The 15,587-nt window shown below is 34.5% G+C and overlaps 2 protein-coding genes across 2 annotated transcripts; both read left to right on the plus strand.

The window, feature by feature from the left end:
- Positions 1-530: 530 nt before the first annotated feature.
- Positions 531-1,537, plus strand: LOC306638995 (olfactory receptor 4C11; the record flags this gene model as incomplete). Its single annotated transcript, XM_079102444.1, has 1 exon — positions 531-1,537. The coding sequence occupies exon 1, from the start codon at positions 602-604 to the stop codon at positions 1,535-1,537; it is 936 nt and encodes a 311-aa protein (XP_078958570.1). The 5' UTR covers positions 531-601.
- Positions 1,538-10,230: 8,693 nt separating this feature from the next.
- LOC306639035 (olfactory receptor 4C16-like) lies at positions 10,231-11,163 on the plus strand (the record flags this gene model as incomplete). The annotated part of the gene is made up of 1 exon (XM_079102479.1): positions 10,231-11,163. The coding sequence occupies one exon, from the start codon at positions 10,231-10,233 to the stop codon at positions 11,161-11,163; it is 933 nt and encodes a 310-aa protein (XP_078958605.1).
- Between the last annotated feature and the right edge of the window lie 4,424 nt (positions 11,164-15,587).

Genomic DNA, 15,587 nt, shown 5'->3' on the forward strand with positions numbered 1-15,587 from the left:
CATCTATAAAAAAACTATATTATTTTATAGAACATCTACAAAATGGCTTAATTCAACTTTTTATAGGTGTCTTATATATAGGACAAGTAAATATAATGGGGTAAAGAAGACAATCTCAAGTATTTAAACGATCATCACTGGAGTGCTCAAAATACTATGCATTTTAATTGTAACTCTAGGATCAAATAATGTGAAAGGCTATTGAAGTAAATCATGTAAGATTTCTCTAGGTTTGCACTGCACCGTCCTAATATGATAGGTCCTTATTGAAAACTAATGAAACACATTAAGATTGGGAGCTACCTTCTGATAACAAATCCAATAGAGTTTTATTCACTTTGCTTAATGAAGACTTTGCTTTTTATTACTTTCATATTTCATTATTTTCACATGCAATTGTTGAATGCATTAAAAAACTTCTAGAAATTAAATTTTATTCAGAAAATTACATAGAATTGTGATGATAATCCCTTGGAAAGTTTCAGCTTCATGACTGATAATTTATATTTGCAGGAAACATTTAGTATTCATTTTACATTTTCTTCTTTTCTCCTTTGCAGATTGAGGGTTTCCAACCCACCATGCCCCCACATCAACTGAGATGATGCAGCAAAACAACAACGTGACTGAGTTCATATTGCTAGGGTTGACACAGGATGCTCTGAGGCAGAAAATGGTGTTTTTAATCTTCTTAATTTTCTATGTGGGGACCGTAGTGGGGAATATGCTCATTATTGTGACCATCAAGTGCAGCCGGTCACTTGGGAGCCCCATGTACTTCTTCCTGTTTTATCTGTCCTTTGCTGATTCCTGCTTTTCCACATCCACAGCCCCTAGATTGATTGTGGATGCTCTCTCTACAAAAAAAGTCATATCCTACAATGAGTGCATGACACAGGTCTTTGCTCTTCACTTATTTGGCTGCATGGAGATCTTTGTCCTCATCCTCATGGCTGCTGATCGCTATGTGGCCATTTGTAAGCCTTTGCATTACCCAAGGATCATGAGGAGGCAGGTCTGTCTCCTCTTGATTATTCTTGCCTGGATAGGGTCTTTTATACATTCCACTGCTCAGATTATCCTGGCCTTGAGATTGCCCTTCTGTGGACCCAATTTGATTGACCATTACTGCTGTGATCTGCAGCCCTTGTTGAAACTCGCCTGTATGGACACTTACAAGATTAATCTGCTATTGGTGACTAACAGTGGGGCAATTTGCTCAAGCAGCTTCATGCTTTTGATGATCTCATACATTGTCATCCTACATTCTCTGAGAAACCATAGTGCAGAGGGGAGGAAAAAGGCCCTATCCACTTGCACGTCTCACATCATTGTAGTGGTCTTGTTCTTTGGTCCCTGCATATTCATATATACACGTCCCCCAACCACCTTCCCCATGGACAAGATGGTGGCAGTATTTTATACCATTGGAACTCCCTTCCTCAACCCACTCATCTACACACTGAGGAACGCAGAGGTGAAAAATGCCATGAGAAAGCTGTGGCATGTTAAAACTGCATCAGAAAGTAAGCGATGAATTGAAGGCCAAGTCTAATACATATTCAGTTGTGATTTGATGAATAAGTACAGATATGAAATACAATCTCATCTGAATATTGCAGGTTCTTAATTTTTTTAGTTAACAAACCATATTAATTTTAACTCACTTTGTGTGTGTCAGAGCTAGGTAGAGTATTCAGGTAATCTTGTTCCAATAGACTTTTTGGAGTCTTTATTTTCTACCTTCCTGGCTATGCCTTTGAGCTGTAATATTATATTTGATTTTCTTACTGATGAGTTATGTATGCTCCTGATTCATAGACAGGAGCTTCCCTGAAATCTTAATTCTGGCTTATAGTTTTTCTGAGACCTCAGTTCTGACATTGCTGCCTGTGAACTTCATCTCACAACACTGTCTGAATACGGGTTTGGTAAGAAGTAAGACATTTATCAAATCCCAACTCTTCAAACTTGTGAGTACCCCCCAATAATGTAGAGTTCTTGGTATTTAATTTCCTCTATAACAGATCTCCAACAAAGTATTGGGCTTCCTTATGAACATTTTAGGGTCAAGGGATGGATTATTGTATCAGAACTTCACATTTAATTTCACCACCAGTTGGGGTTTGAAAAGTTACATTCTCTTTAATCAGAGGCTTTACTTGTTATATTCTAAATTTGTTTTTCTCTATTGTTTACTGTGGCTGTTAAGATAAGCAGCACACCATTTATGAGATTCCTAAATGTGCTAGTGAAAAACCTTGAGATATGTAGCTATTTAAGTAATTAGCACATTGGCATTATAATAACAAAACTGTGAGATTCAAGAAATAGAAGGATAAGATAATAGATATTGCAAACCAAATTGAAAGTTTTATTTAAATATAATGAAGATACAACATATTTTCAGAGACTGAGGAGCAAAGAGATGGAAACTGGTTTTTAGAATAAAAATATTACAAAGTTGATGATTGTCTTTTCACTTATTTCATTTACCTCAACTTAATACATACAGACCATACCATTTCATTCCTCTTTAAGGCTGAGTAGTATTCTATTGTGTACATACCACATTTTCTTTATCCATTCCTCTGTTAAAGGCCCCTAGGTTGGTTCCATCATTTAACTATTGTTAGTTGAGCTGCTATCAACATTGACAAGGCTGCATCACTGCAGTATGCTGATTTTAAGTCCTTTAGGTATGCAGTTTGCTGTTTATTTTTTAAGACAGAGTCTCTCAGTGTTGATCAAGCTGGCCTGGAACTCCTGGTCAAAGTAGTTATTTCTTTTCAACCTTCAGATGACCTAGGTGTATATAGGTGTATACCACCATGCTTGGCTTATTTTCTCGGTTTTAATTTGACTACTAGTGCTTTTGATATATAAAAATATCTTCCATTTTAATTTCACTAAGTAGCTTCTTTTTAAATTTTTTACTTGTTTTAGTAAGTTATAAATGACAGTAGAATGCATTTATGCATTTTGATGAATGATACATAAATGGAGTATAATTTTTCATTATACCCAAAGGACTTAAAATCAGCATGCCACAGTGACACAGTCACATCAATGTTTATAGCAGCTCAACTCACAAAAGCTAAACTCTGGAACCAACCTAGGTGTCTTTCAACAGATGAATGGATAAAAAAAATATAGCTGCTTCTTTTTCTGTTTTTGTGTCCACTTCGTTTTTGTTTCCTGAGAAATAATAAAGCCCAGTGCTCACATTGGTGTCCCACAACTGACACATCAGGCATGATGAGGATCTTATTTTTATTACACCACAGGAATATGAGTCCATCATAGATTTGTTTGATCTTCTCCTTTCATAACACCAATGCACCTGCACACATATACACACACATGCATATGTATGCACACTCCTAAACCCCAATACGGGATTTTTGAACCATGGCTTCTGTCAAAGATGATTTTCAAGCAAATTAAGTTTCTAAATGCAGGGACAATTAGAATTCCTAGTTTCTCTTTAGATCAGTCATGTGGAAGGGTGGGTAGTCACTCCAAAATTACCCTTTGGCTGGAGATTGGTGTCATTCTACATCATTATAAAGGTCATTAACTTTTCCAATATCTCAAATTGTTTCTCACTGAACTCACCCAATATCATAATTTGAGTTAGTATTTTAAAAAAATTATTATTACCAAAACCAATTCTTCAGCCCTGCCCAGGAATTCTTCCTTTTAAATAAACCTTCGTCTGTCTTCATCTGTCAACTGAATATTTTAACTTGCATAACCCATGGCTTCCTGAATTTCAACACGTTCTCATTAAATTACTATGGATTTTAAACTCCACAGCCTGAGGCTACATCACTCAGCCAATAGAAATGTGTTCTAGGGCTTTCTAGTTATCTGTGTTTTTTTATTTTAAATGGTGTAGAAAGATAAGTGTAAATAGTAAAAACCATGGAATGAGGTAATCATTAGTGCAGATTTTGTTACTGAATTTACAAGCATGTAAGCTGAGCAAGCTGCTTAACTTCTATGAGCTTCACTTTTCTCTCATGAACTATTGTTGACTTATGCCTCATGGAATATGTATGTGACTTGAAACTACAACTTTGCAAAGTGACAATCACAGAACATAGCATACAAAAAACAGTCAATAAATATTTGGTTAAATAAAATTATTTCAACACAAATATCTTACTCATAAGGTGTCTTTTTACTCATATGAGTTGGCAAAAGAAGTGGAAATTAATTTGAAAATTATTTTGCAATCCATGTTCAATGTACATATTAATCCTGATAATATTTGCTATGAATTTGTGGTTTGTAGTGGGGGATGTCTAGAGCCCACAGCTTGGAACCTGCGATTTCAGAATTCAACACTAAATTCCCTAGATTGACCTTGCAAATAAATTACAAGACCTAGAAAACTTGTCTTTTAGTGCAAGATGAGGTAATAAAGGGCACCGGATGGGATTGAGTCCTGTACTGATCATTCACTTCCTTTTTCACTAATGACACAGTCTTTTTTTTTTTTTTTCCTGCTTTATTATCCATTGGTGATTTTTCTCTTTTATTCTGGAGCTTTGTTTGGCCTGAAGCACTTAATATGTCAAAACTCTTGTTTGTATCTGACAATTATTGTGAGGAGGATTTTCTTCAATTCTTTCTTTATTTTATTTTATTTTATTTATTTATTTATTTATTTATTTATTTTTGCAGGAGGTACTGGGGATTGAACTCAGGGACACTCCACCACTGGGTCACATTCCCAGTCCTGTTTTGCATTTTATTTAGAGACAGGGTCGCACTGAGTTGCTTAGTGACTCACTTTTCCTGAGTCTGGCTTTGAACTCACAATCCTGCCTCAGCCTTGCTGGGATTACATGTGTGCACCACCATGTCCGGCTGCTTGCTGTTCTTATAGTAAAGTAGAAAACCAAAACTTAAGCATATTACAATTGAGATACTCATGGATAGTAAAGTACAGGAACCCTTAGGGAATAATACTCTTTTGGATACTAATGCCTTACATCATTCAGTCTTAAAATATCCCTCCTGGAATAGAGAGAGGAACTATTCTTTCAGTTTTCTATGAAAGGCCACTATTGAAATACGATGAGCACACCTGATATTAATACAGAGACTTCTCTAACAGGTAAGTGAGAGTTTTGTCCATCATTGTGGACAGAAACATCATGACAAAATAATAAGATGTAACTTTCAATTTTTAGTTCTATAGGTCTCCTAACTACATTACTGACACATATTCTGGGAAAGGAAAATATTTTTGAAAACAAAGAACAACACAATGGGGCTTCTTTTAGATTAATGTTTATATAGGAAATAAATTAATGAAAACAAGTATTGGGAGATAGATGATTTTTTGAATTCAACTAATAATTTATGAGCACCAGGCATGGAAAGTCATCATTATGTGGGAGAAAAGAGATAACATAATTAAGATTTAGCATTATTTCTTCAAATGGAAGAATGTATAAAAAAGTGTTAATGTTTTTAAATTAGGTTGCTGGGCAGAATACATCCTCAGTAGGTGTGTGGGTACTAGAAAATGAGAAGAGATTATGTCTGATCAGAACTCAGAGAAATGGCTATAGGAAATAATGACTTTGACAAGCTACTAAAGAATGTCAGCTTTTCCATCTCTGAGTGAGGGTCTTAAATACATATTGATTTTCACAGTATACAGTTAGTATTCCTTGCCAGTTTCCTAAATGGTACGTAAAGAGCATAATTTGAACTGCAGACATTTCTGGTACTTATAAATTGAAACATTATTGTTCAGAATAAACAAGATGATGCTTTGTAAACTAAACACTGTATAATGAAGGTGAAAGATAGGTAGGTAGGTAGATAGATAGATAGATAGATAGATAGATCGATAGATAGATCTAACGATCACAGGAAGGATTTCCTGAAAGTAGTTTGGTTAAAGAGTCTTCCCTTTACCTAGATATTTGTTCATGTCTGGATTTCTTCTGTGTTGTCCAATCTACCCTTGCTTATCCACAGTGCTCCTGCACTGTCTGTGGCATTTACAAAGAGGAATAACAGTATATTGATGTGATGATATTTGGGGCAGCCAGATACACAGTGAAAGGCAATGGTTCTGAATTTTATGATGAGCTCTGGACCATATACAGGGCTGTTCTCCAGGGCAGATCTTGGCCAGTAAGCAGGAATCATGGTATTCAGTTTCATAAGGTAAGGAGCTCAAGGAGAGTAGATTATATTACTCCCAAATTTGGCTTGTGGGGGATAAAACACCATGGGAGTGCATATCAGTTTTCCAACAAAGAATGGGAAATTCTGAATAGAATGAAGTGAGTGTAGAGATTTTCCAGATGTATAGACTGAATCCAGGAGGTTTTGTAGTTTGAGAGAGAGGCTGGAAGGAGCAGCAGAGCCCCTGGCTGTGGTCTCCCTCTGTAGCAGGAATCACAGGAGACCCCTGACACTGCCTCCCTCCCTCCTCCATCCTCCACACAATGCTGCCTCCCTTGCTTTCAGCACTTCTGGTGCCAACCACGCCAACAGGTTATCTGCTTATTAATGTCATTGTGACAAGTTTTTTCATTCTAAGTTTGGCCACTTCTGACTGAGGATTTGAGGCCAATACATTAGTTCTTAGGTGATTTATTTTTTGATGCTTATTTTTGATGATAGGGACTGAAGGCAGGAGCGGTCTACATCTGAGCTACATCCCATTTTTTTTTTTTTTAAATAAAATCTTGACAGAGGGTCTCCCTAAGTTGCCAAGCTGGCCTCACACTTGCAATCTTCCTGTCTCCGCCTCCCCAGTAGCTGCGATTAAAGGTGTGCACCACTGTGCCTGGCATTAAGGATGTGCCTATTGGCAGTGATGTTTTGTCTCCAAACCATTATGTTTATTCCCACAGATACACACATGAAAGTATGAATTAATACCAGGAAGACATGTAAAACCTCTTCCTTCATCTTTAAGGAGGAAAGATTCTTGAGGAAAAAAACAAAAATAAGATAAACACTCTAAAATGGTAATTTTGTGAGTTTTACATCCCCGATGTCATACATCACAACATGGTGCTTTACAAAGTTCAAAATCCTGTACTTCAGGTTGTGAGTTAATTTACAAAGTTATTTAAAATCAGTCTTAGGTTTCTGTTTTGTTTTGTTCTTAGCTTTATAAAGTAGGAGTATGTTTATGTCTCTACATACAGGATAGATAGAAAGTCCAGTAAATTAATGGTGTGAATGTGTTTAATAATTAGAGTAGTAACACAACAATGACAAATGCAATTGCCTGTCAGAAGTGGTAAAGAATGGTTAATTCAAAAACATTTAGAGGATACCTACATTGTGCAGGCGTTGGTTTGGAACTTGGAGCATAATATCCTGATAACACATATTTTTCCAATACTCTTACTTTAGAAAGGAATTTTGTCTGGTAAGCAGTAATATGTGATGTTATTTTACAATCTCTCAAGGAAGGTTTTAGACAGCAGGAGTGAGAACTGTCTTCATCATGATACGATTATTAAAAGCTGTCTTGGAGATTTTTCTCGGAAGGTAAGTCCTGAAGTTAACTAGGTGGAAATTGAAAAGCAATTCTGGAAAGAAGAGAGCATGATCAGCTTGGATAGACTACATTCTGTGCTTTTAACTTTTGGAGTTTTTGTTTCCCGATCATAAAGATGCCACGGGATATGCAGATTAGCCTTCAGTATGCTTCCAACGCAGCCGAACCTAACGTGATATAAACATACTTCAGTAAATATTTGGTGGTTTGAGAACTGTGTGTCCTATTTTCTTGATTGCAGGGTATTGTAGGTTACAAAATGAGATGTGTATAAGAGTCAAAAAATCTTGAAATATACTTGGAGGGCACAGATAATGGTTTTCAATGATATTAAGAAATATATGATGAATGTACTATAGTTATCTGGAAAATGAAAGGATTGAAATGAGCTTTGTGGGCACAGATGTTGCTGGACACTTAAGGTTATTCTGACACTATTAATTACATATTTTAAAAGGATCAAAAATCATTTAAAAGTTAAATAAATCATATGTATTAATGATGCATAATTTATCTTAAAATACATGTACAAATGTAAGAAAGAAATAAACTTCTCCCAAAAATGGCTAAGCTAATGGGAATGATGTTATATACATACATATAAAATATACATATATATAATACTTTTATATATAGTTTTATATATTAACACAGACACACACACACACACACACACACATACACATTCACACACTGATAGAGATGACTAAAATCATGGAGACATAGGCACTTTTTCATCATCTTACTTCCAGTGCCTACTTACTACTCAAGTGTCAATATTTGTGATAAATGCTTTTGTGAATAGATAAAAGTGAAAATGAGCTTATTGCAATGATTATGGTGTCAGGACTCCATATTAACTCCATGTTAACTCTTTGTAGTTAATATCCTTGCCCAATGTTACGTAGTACAAAGAATTTTGTTTTTCTTTTCCTCTCAAACTAACTACCTCAGACACTTCCCCAAAAGTGCTTTATATTTGGGAAAAGGTATATTCAAATCTATTGAAATTAAAATTTACCAAGGAAGAAAAAAAAAAATAAGCAGAAGTAAAATTTTGTGGCATTTTAGTCCATTATAGTATGTGTTTTGATCCACTCACATCTTTCAAAATAATTTATTGCTGTTATGAATGAAATATGGGGAAACAATAAGTTAAGCGTGTCTTCTGCATTTCATTTAAATACACAGCATTTCAGTTTATGTCTATAGAATTTTTCTTAAAACAACATCTTGACTAGAAATTTCATGATAATATATTTTTTTTTTCCAAATTGGGAAAAGAAATCTTTTTTAAAAGATGTGTATGTACATATTTGAATATATCACAGTAAATTTCATTTTCCTATATATCTACCAAGCACCAAATTAAAAAAATAATAATAAATAAATAGAAGGAAGACCAGTAGAGTGAGTGGAAGATGGGGAAGGAGGAAGGAGGAGAGGAAGGAAGGAAAAGTACCGAGGTCTGAAATGGAAAAAATTATATTCCATGCATGTGTGATAATGTCAAAATGAACTCCATACAAGTATAATGTATGTCTATAATGTACTAGTGAAAACTTTATTTTAAAGTGACATTTGAAAGGTTAATAAGCATTGAGTATAACAGGAATGGAAAGAGATTGAGTGGAATCGGTTACTGACTACTGTGTCTCATTTTAAACTACATCCCCTGTGATTTCTGCCTTCCTGGTATGCTCCAGGAATGTGAGGTTTGGAACATAAAGATTATGATCTGGTCCTAACCAAGTGATCGGTAGTAACCACCACACAAAACCAATTCATATCAAATTAATTTAAAAACCTGAACCATGAAAACATTTAACTGTCAAGTAGAATAACCCGCCCTTTACATTAGAAATGTCTTTTGGGACTCTGAGGGCTCTAAGATTGTTTTCAGCAATGGAAGGAACACAAAGAGAATTGGGATCTTGGAGCTAAACTAAACCATAGAAAACATTCATTTCAGTTTCTTTTATATGTCAAGTACTAAATGCCATATAGATGCTTGAAGGTTTTACAAAATCATTGATAAGATAATGTGGTTCTTACTCCTCTTTTCAAGCTGGCATATATGCTGGGAAATAATGCAGAAAAGTAGAAATATTATGTAGTTAAAAACCATGCACATTTCTGTAACAAAGTTTAATAAATATGACATCCATTACACATAGAAATAGATGGGTTTGAGGATAGTATGTGACTTTATGCTCTTTCATGAAATACCATGGGCAATCAAATGTGCCCTAATGCTAAATGTTGCACCATGCAGACATACTGCCAAGACTTTTTAATATGGAATAAAATGAAGTAAGTAACAACATGGGGTAATATCTAAGGAGCAAAATCAATCAGAATTATGCCAAAGCTAAGAAAGAGTTGTAATTGAAGAATTATGTAGGAATATATCATATTCATATCTTTATTTAAAAATAATATCCTACTAAGTGGTCACTAGAAATTGAGGAAACGATGTTGAGATGACTTATTAAGAGATCATATCTGGAAGGTACATATTAATGTTGTATTTTCTTTAAATATCCCATAATCACACACAGCACCATGAACTATTTTGCTCAATATATTCCATAACTTAACAGAACACACCATAAATGAAATCCACTCTCTTTTGCAGATAAGCCATCCCACACTAGGTCATTCTCCTCTTTCATGAAATCATGCAGCTGAACAATAATGTGACTGAGTTCATCCTAATTGGGTTGACACAGGATCCACTGAGAAAGAAAATAGTATTTGTCATATTTTTACTTTTCTATTTGGGGATGCTGGTGGGTAACTTGCTGATTATCACCACCATCAAGACCAGTCAGGCACTTCAGAGTCCAATGTACTTCTTCCTTTTCTACTTGTCCTTATCTGACACCTGCTTCTCTACTTCCATAGCTCCTAGAACACTTGTGGATTCTCTTTCAAAGAAGACCACTATTTCCTTCAGTGAGTGCATAATCCAAGTCTTTACATTGCACTTGTTTGGCTCTCTGGAGGTTTTCATTCTCATCCTCATGGCTGTTGACCGCTATGTGGCCATCTGCAAGCCCCTGCACTACATGACCATCATGAGCCACCGGGTCTGTAGTGTGTTGGTGGCTGTGGCCTGGGTGGGGTCCTGTGCACATTCCTTAGTTCAGATTTTTCTTGCCTTGCGTTTGCCTTTCTGTGGTCCCAATGAAATCGATCACTACTTCTGTGACTTGGAACCCTTGTTGAAGCTCGCCTGTACAGACACATATGTGACCAACCTACTCCTGGTGTTCAACAGCGGGGCCATTTGTACAGTGGGATTTGTCGTGCTGATGTTCTCCTATGTTATCATCTTGCATTCTCTGAGAAACCACAGTGCAGAAGGGAGGAGAAAGGCCCTCTCCACCTGCATCTCTCACATCATCGTGGTCATCTTGTTTTTTGTCCCTTGCATATTTATATACACAAGACCTGCAACCACCTTCCCCATGGATAAGATGATAGCTGTGTTTTATACCATTGGAACACCTTTGCTGAACCCTCTGATTTACACACTGAGGAATGCAGAAGTGAAAAATGCCATGAGGAAGTTGTGGAGCAAGAAACTGGTCTCAGAGGACATGAGATGAATGGAGGTTTTGAATCCTTCTAAATTTGGATTAAACTAGAAGTAGTAAATAGAAAAATTTAACTTCTGATAGCAGGTATTTCAGAATAGTCCCTAGGAAAAGATGTGTACATGGACACTGGCTACTTTGAATTGATTCTATGTAGAAAAGGAGACAGAATAAGGTGCAAACAGGTATGTAGGGGTCACTGACTTAAAAATTGTTCATGTCTGTGTCCCTATTTCTTTTATTTGCCTAATATCTCTTGTAGAATTTACTGTTTTTCTTGCCTATTTTTGGACATTGTTGCCTGGTATTCTCTCCTTCTCAAAATTGTTCCACATGCTCAAATCTACAGACTGGCAGCTTCTCGCTCTTCCATATAACCTTATTTATGAGAAAATTCAATCTGTTGTACATGATTATGTACCTCAACTTATTTGTTCTTCCTGACCAGTGGAATGTACCGTATGCAAATAATTGTAAAAGTCTCTTGTTATCATGTACATTATAGATAATCTAATAATCCCCAAACCAAAACTTAAAGGTATATACTGTGGGCTCACACCACATTTTTACATAGAACTTTCTGGAACAATGACAGAATATGAGGAGAAATGTAACCCTTCTGAAGGATTCCTTAGATCTTAAGGACACTTTAGTTGTTTTGTTTTCTTTGCTAATAAAGACATTCATTTTCTAAAATATACTTTATGTTCCTAATTTGATTCCTTCTAATTTGGAGGATTGACATCAAGTTTTGTTAAATTAATCTATTTCTCCTAATATGATGTTATTATGATTGTGGCACAGATAATTCAAATAAAAAATGATATATTTACTATATGAACTAGAAACTAAGAACATAAATAGTTAAGTCAAATGTAGTGGTGCACACCTGCAATCCCAATGACTCAGGAGACTGAAAAAGGAAGATCACAAGTTCAAGGACTGCTTCCTAAACATAGTGAGATCCACTGTCTCATAATTTTAAAAAAGGACTATGAATGTAGCTCAATGGTAGAGCACCCCATGAATCAATTCCCAGTACTGCAAAGTAAAAACATATATATAACCAGTTGATGTTAATGAATTTTAAAATATGAATGGATTTTAACGAAGTATGATATACCAAAAGGAGAATTTTAAGCCTTGTAATAAATATTTACTATAGTGTATGAATTATAAAATTTCCTTCTGGAAAAGGCAGAACTGAAGACAGTAAAAAAAAGTAAGTGGTTTCCAGGGGTTCAGGAAAAGAAGAGTAAAAATAAGTGGAGTGCATAACATTTTCAAGACAGCAAAACTATTCTTTAAGGTGCTATGACAAGAGGTGCATCATAAAACTCTATAATACAAAAAGTAATTGGCAACATAATGTGTGCATTTCATTAAAAATGAATTAATGATGGTTCAAAAATTTTAACAAAAGTTCTACACCAATGCAAGAGGCCACAGCAGAGAACTGTAAGGAGCCAAATGCAGGTATCAAGGATTCTCTGTATTTTCTGTGTAATTTTCATGTGACCCTAAAACTGCTCTAAAAATATATTTTTAAAAGTTATGCTCACAACATAAAGCCTAACTTTCCATTATCTGTTTATAAAATGTATTATGGGAATTTTTTTTAAAAAATTGGTATAAGCACATCTTTTATTAACACATTGATGCACTCAAAACACCCAAAGTTTTCCCTAGTGTGCAACACAGATGACATACATAACTTTATTAAATGCACAATACTATAATTTCTGTGTGCCATTTTTAAATATTGAGAAGTATTAAATATTCATAAGCATTAATTTGAAAGCTGATACAAATCATGAATAATTTGCATTAAAAGAATTTAACTACCTTCTATAGAAATATTTTAGCATGCTCAAATTTAAATATTTTAAAAGGGTCTTTTCTATGTTTGCCTATTTTACTTTTCTCTTCAAAAACATAACTTTTTACAGATATTTTATTTTGAATAAATAAGGTGAGGATATAATTTTATAAGTAGTTGAAAACTTCAATAATAAAATGTGACATAAGAACACTGATGTGTATGTATCTAGACAGACACTGCAAAATATAAAAATCAAAGACTAGGCGAGTGGAGAAAAAGATGCTTAAAGAATTTTTTTCTTTACAATTAATAAAACAAGTCCAAAAATCCCCAAGTGTATAGAAGGCAACATCATTTACAATTTGACACCTATAGAACATTCAATTTAATAACAGCAAAGTAACATTATTTTCATCTGTCTTCAAAATATGAATAATATGAATCAGGATAGATTATGTGATGAGACATAACAGTAATGGATGGATTTTAAGGAGTTTAAAATCATGTACAATATTCTGTCCAATTACAGTGTAAATAAACTAGAAATCAATGACAGAAGGATAGCAAGTCTCCTCCAAAGACTTGGAATTAAAGACACTCCTAAATACCCTTCAGATCAAAGAGAAACTCAACTTCAAAAAGAATACACTGAATGAAAATGAAAATTTGCATTGAATAAAAATGAAAATACATCATATCAAAACTTGATGGACAGAGCAAAATTAGAATGAAGGGGGTTTTTTGTTTTGTTTTGTTTTGTTTTTAATACACTAGGGATTGAATCCAGGGTTTCAGATATGCCTGGCAAACTCTGTACCACTGAGCTACAACTCCAGTATCAAGAAGGAATTTATACTTAAAATATGTGTATTAGAAAGAAGAAAAATCTGAAATAAGTAATAATTGAATGGTATAACCATCAGGACTGTTAAATTCAGGATAAAGGATCAGTTAAAGACTAATCAAAAGAACATACATGGAGATAAAATATTTTTTAAATTATAGAAAAAAATGTTTTTTAAGAAATGGACTGTGTTTGATGAGTGACATGTAGTAGGTCTTTATCAAATGACCTCACCTTATGAAAAGTAGAGTACTATGAAAGAGGAGAGAGAGAGAGAAATAGCACAGAAAATATATTTGAAAGAATATTTAAAATATTTGCATATTAGATTATGAATATCAGTGGTCCACAAGAAGAAAAAAAAGTAAGCCATAAATAGGTACATCACATTGAAAAAAGTATAAAGTACTAATGTTAAAATTAGGCAGAGACAAAAACATCATATTGTATCATTATGTACAAATGAACAAGAATAATAATGATGACTGACTTCTATCAGAAACTATGGAGGTGAATTGCAAAAGAAAAGCACATTTAAAGTAAGGAAAAACAGTGCCAATGCAGAATTCTGTATTAAGTGAAGACAACTTACAAAACTAACTACCACAATGACCTTACCTACTAATCAAAAGCAGAGACACATGACCAAAGGAATATATCATGCTGAAGAGAAAACATACCAGATGGGAATTCAGAAATCCAGGAAGAAATGGAGAACAGTAGAACATGCAATCACATATTATTTTTCTTCCTAAATTCTTTAAATACCATTGACTACTTAAAGCTCAAAAATAAAGAATGCTTTATACATTTTAAATAACACATGGCAGAAAAATACATGCAATAAAAGCAGAACTCATAAGTATAAATGGAATTATACCTATTAAGGTTATTATATTACATATCGAGTAGTTTGACCTTAATTCAATATAAAACTTAATAATTCTGCCTACAATATATTTTATAGAAAATGTACTTAATTTATATTTATTATGTTATTTATTAACCAGTCATAATAATATTTCATTATGATTTCAAATACTAAAAAGCTAAAAGAATGGTAAGGACAGGTGCCATGTTAAAGCCAGTGTTCTGGTATCTAGTTCAGGTTGCAACCAGCTGGGTGTCCCCATTCTATCCTAACAAATATAAATTTATGAATGATCTCAAAAGTCAACTCTTCTTGGATCCATAGGAAAAATGATGTTACAAGTCACACTACTATTTCATAACTGGAGAGAATGAAAGATATGGAGCCACAGATTACCAGAGAGAAAATTCAGGGGTAGAAAGATTTGCATTAACAATGCTGGTGTAGGAAAGCATCAGCTGTTACCTGGGAAATACCACAATCAGATTGGCAGAGATGCAAGTTTTTCAGACCAGGAATAAAAAAAATAATAAGTTTGATATACCAAGGACTTCTAGTCATTTAAATCTCTTAGAACAAAAACATAACACTGGGTGGCTCAAGAATTCATTTTGCACAGTTCTAGAGACTAGGCAATTCATTATTAAGGTGCCAGTTAATTTGGTTCCTGGAAAGAGCCTCTTGATGGTTTTCAGATGTCCATCCTCTGCCATGTCCTCTTATGGCAGAGGGCACAGAGGGAGGGAATTCAGGCTCCCTTCTCTCTTGTTGTCAGGGCACTAATCCCATGCTTGAGGACTCTACCTTCCCAACTGAATTCCTCCTTAAGTCTCCATCTCCTAATGACATCCTGATGGGGTTAGGATTTCAACATGTGAGTTGTGAATTCATGACATTCC

The sequence above is a fragment of the Sciurus vulgaris genome, assembly GCF_902686455.1.
Source record: "Sciurus vulgaris genome assembly, chromosome: 11".
Classification (NCBI taxonomy): domain Eukaryota; kingdom Metazoa; phylum Chordata; class Mammalia; order Rodentia; family Sciuridae; genus Sciurus; species Sciurus vulgaris.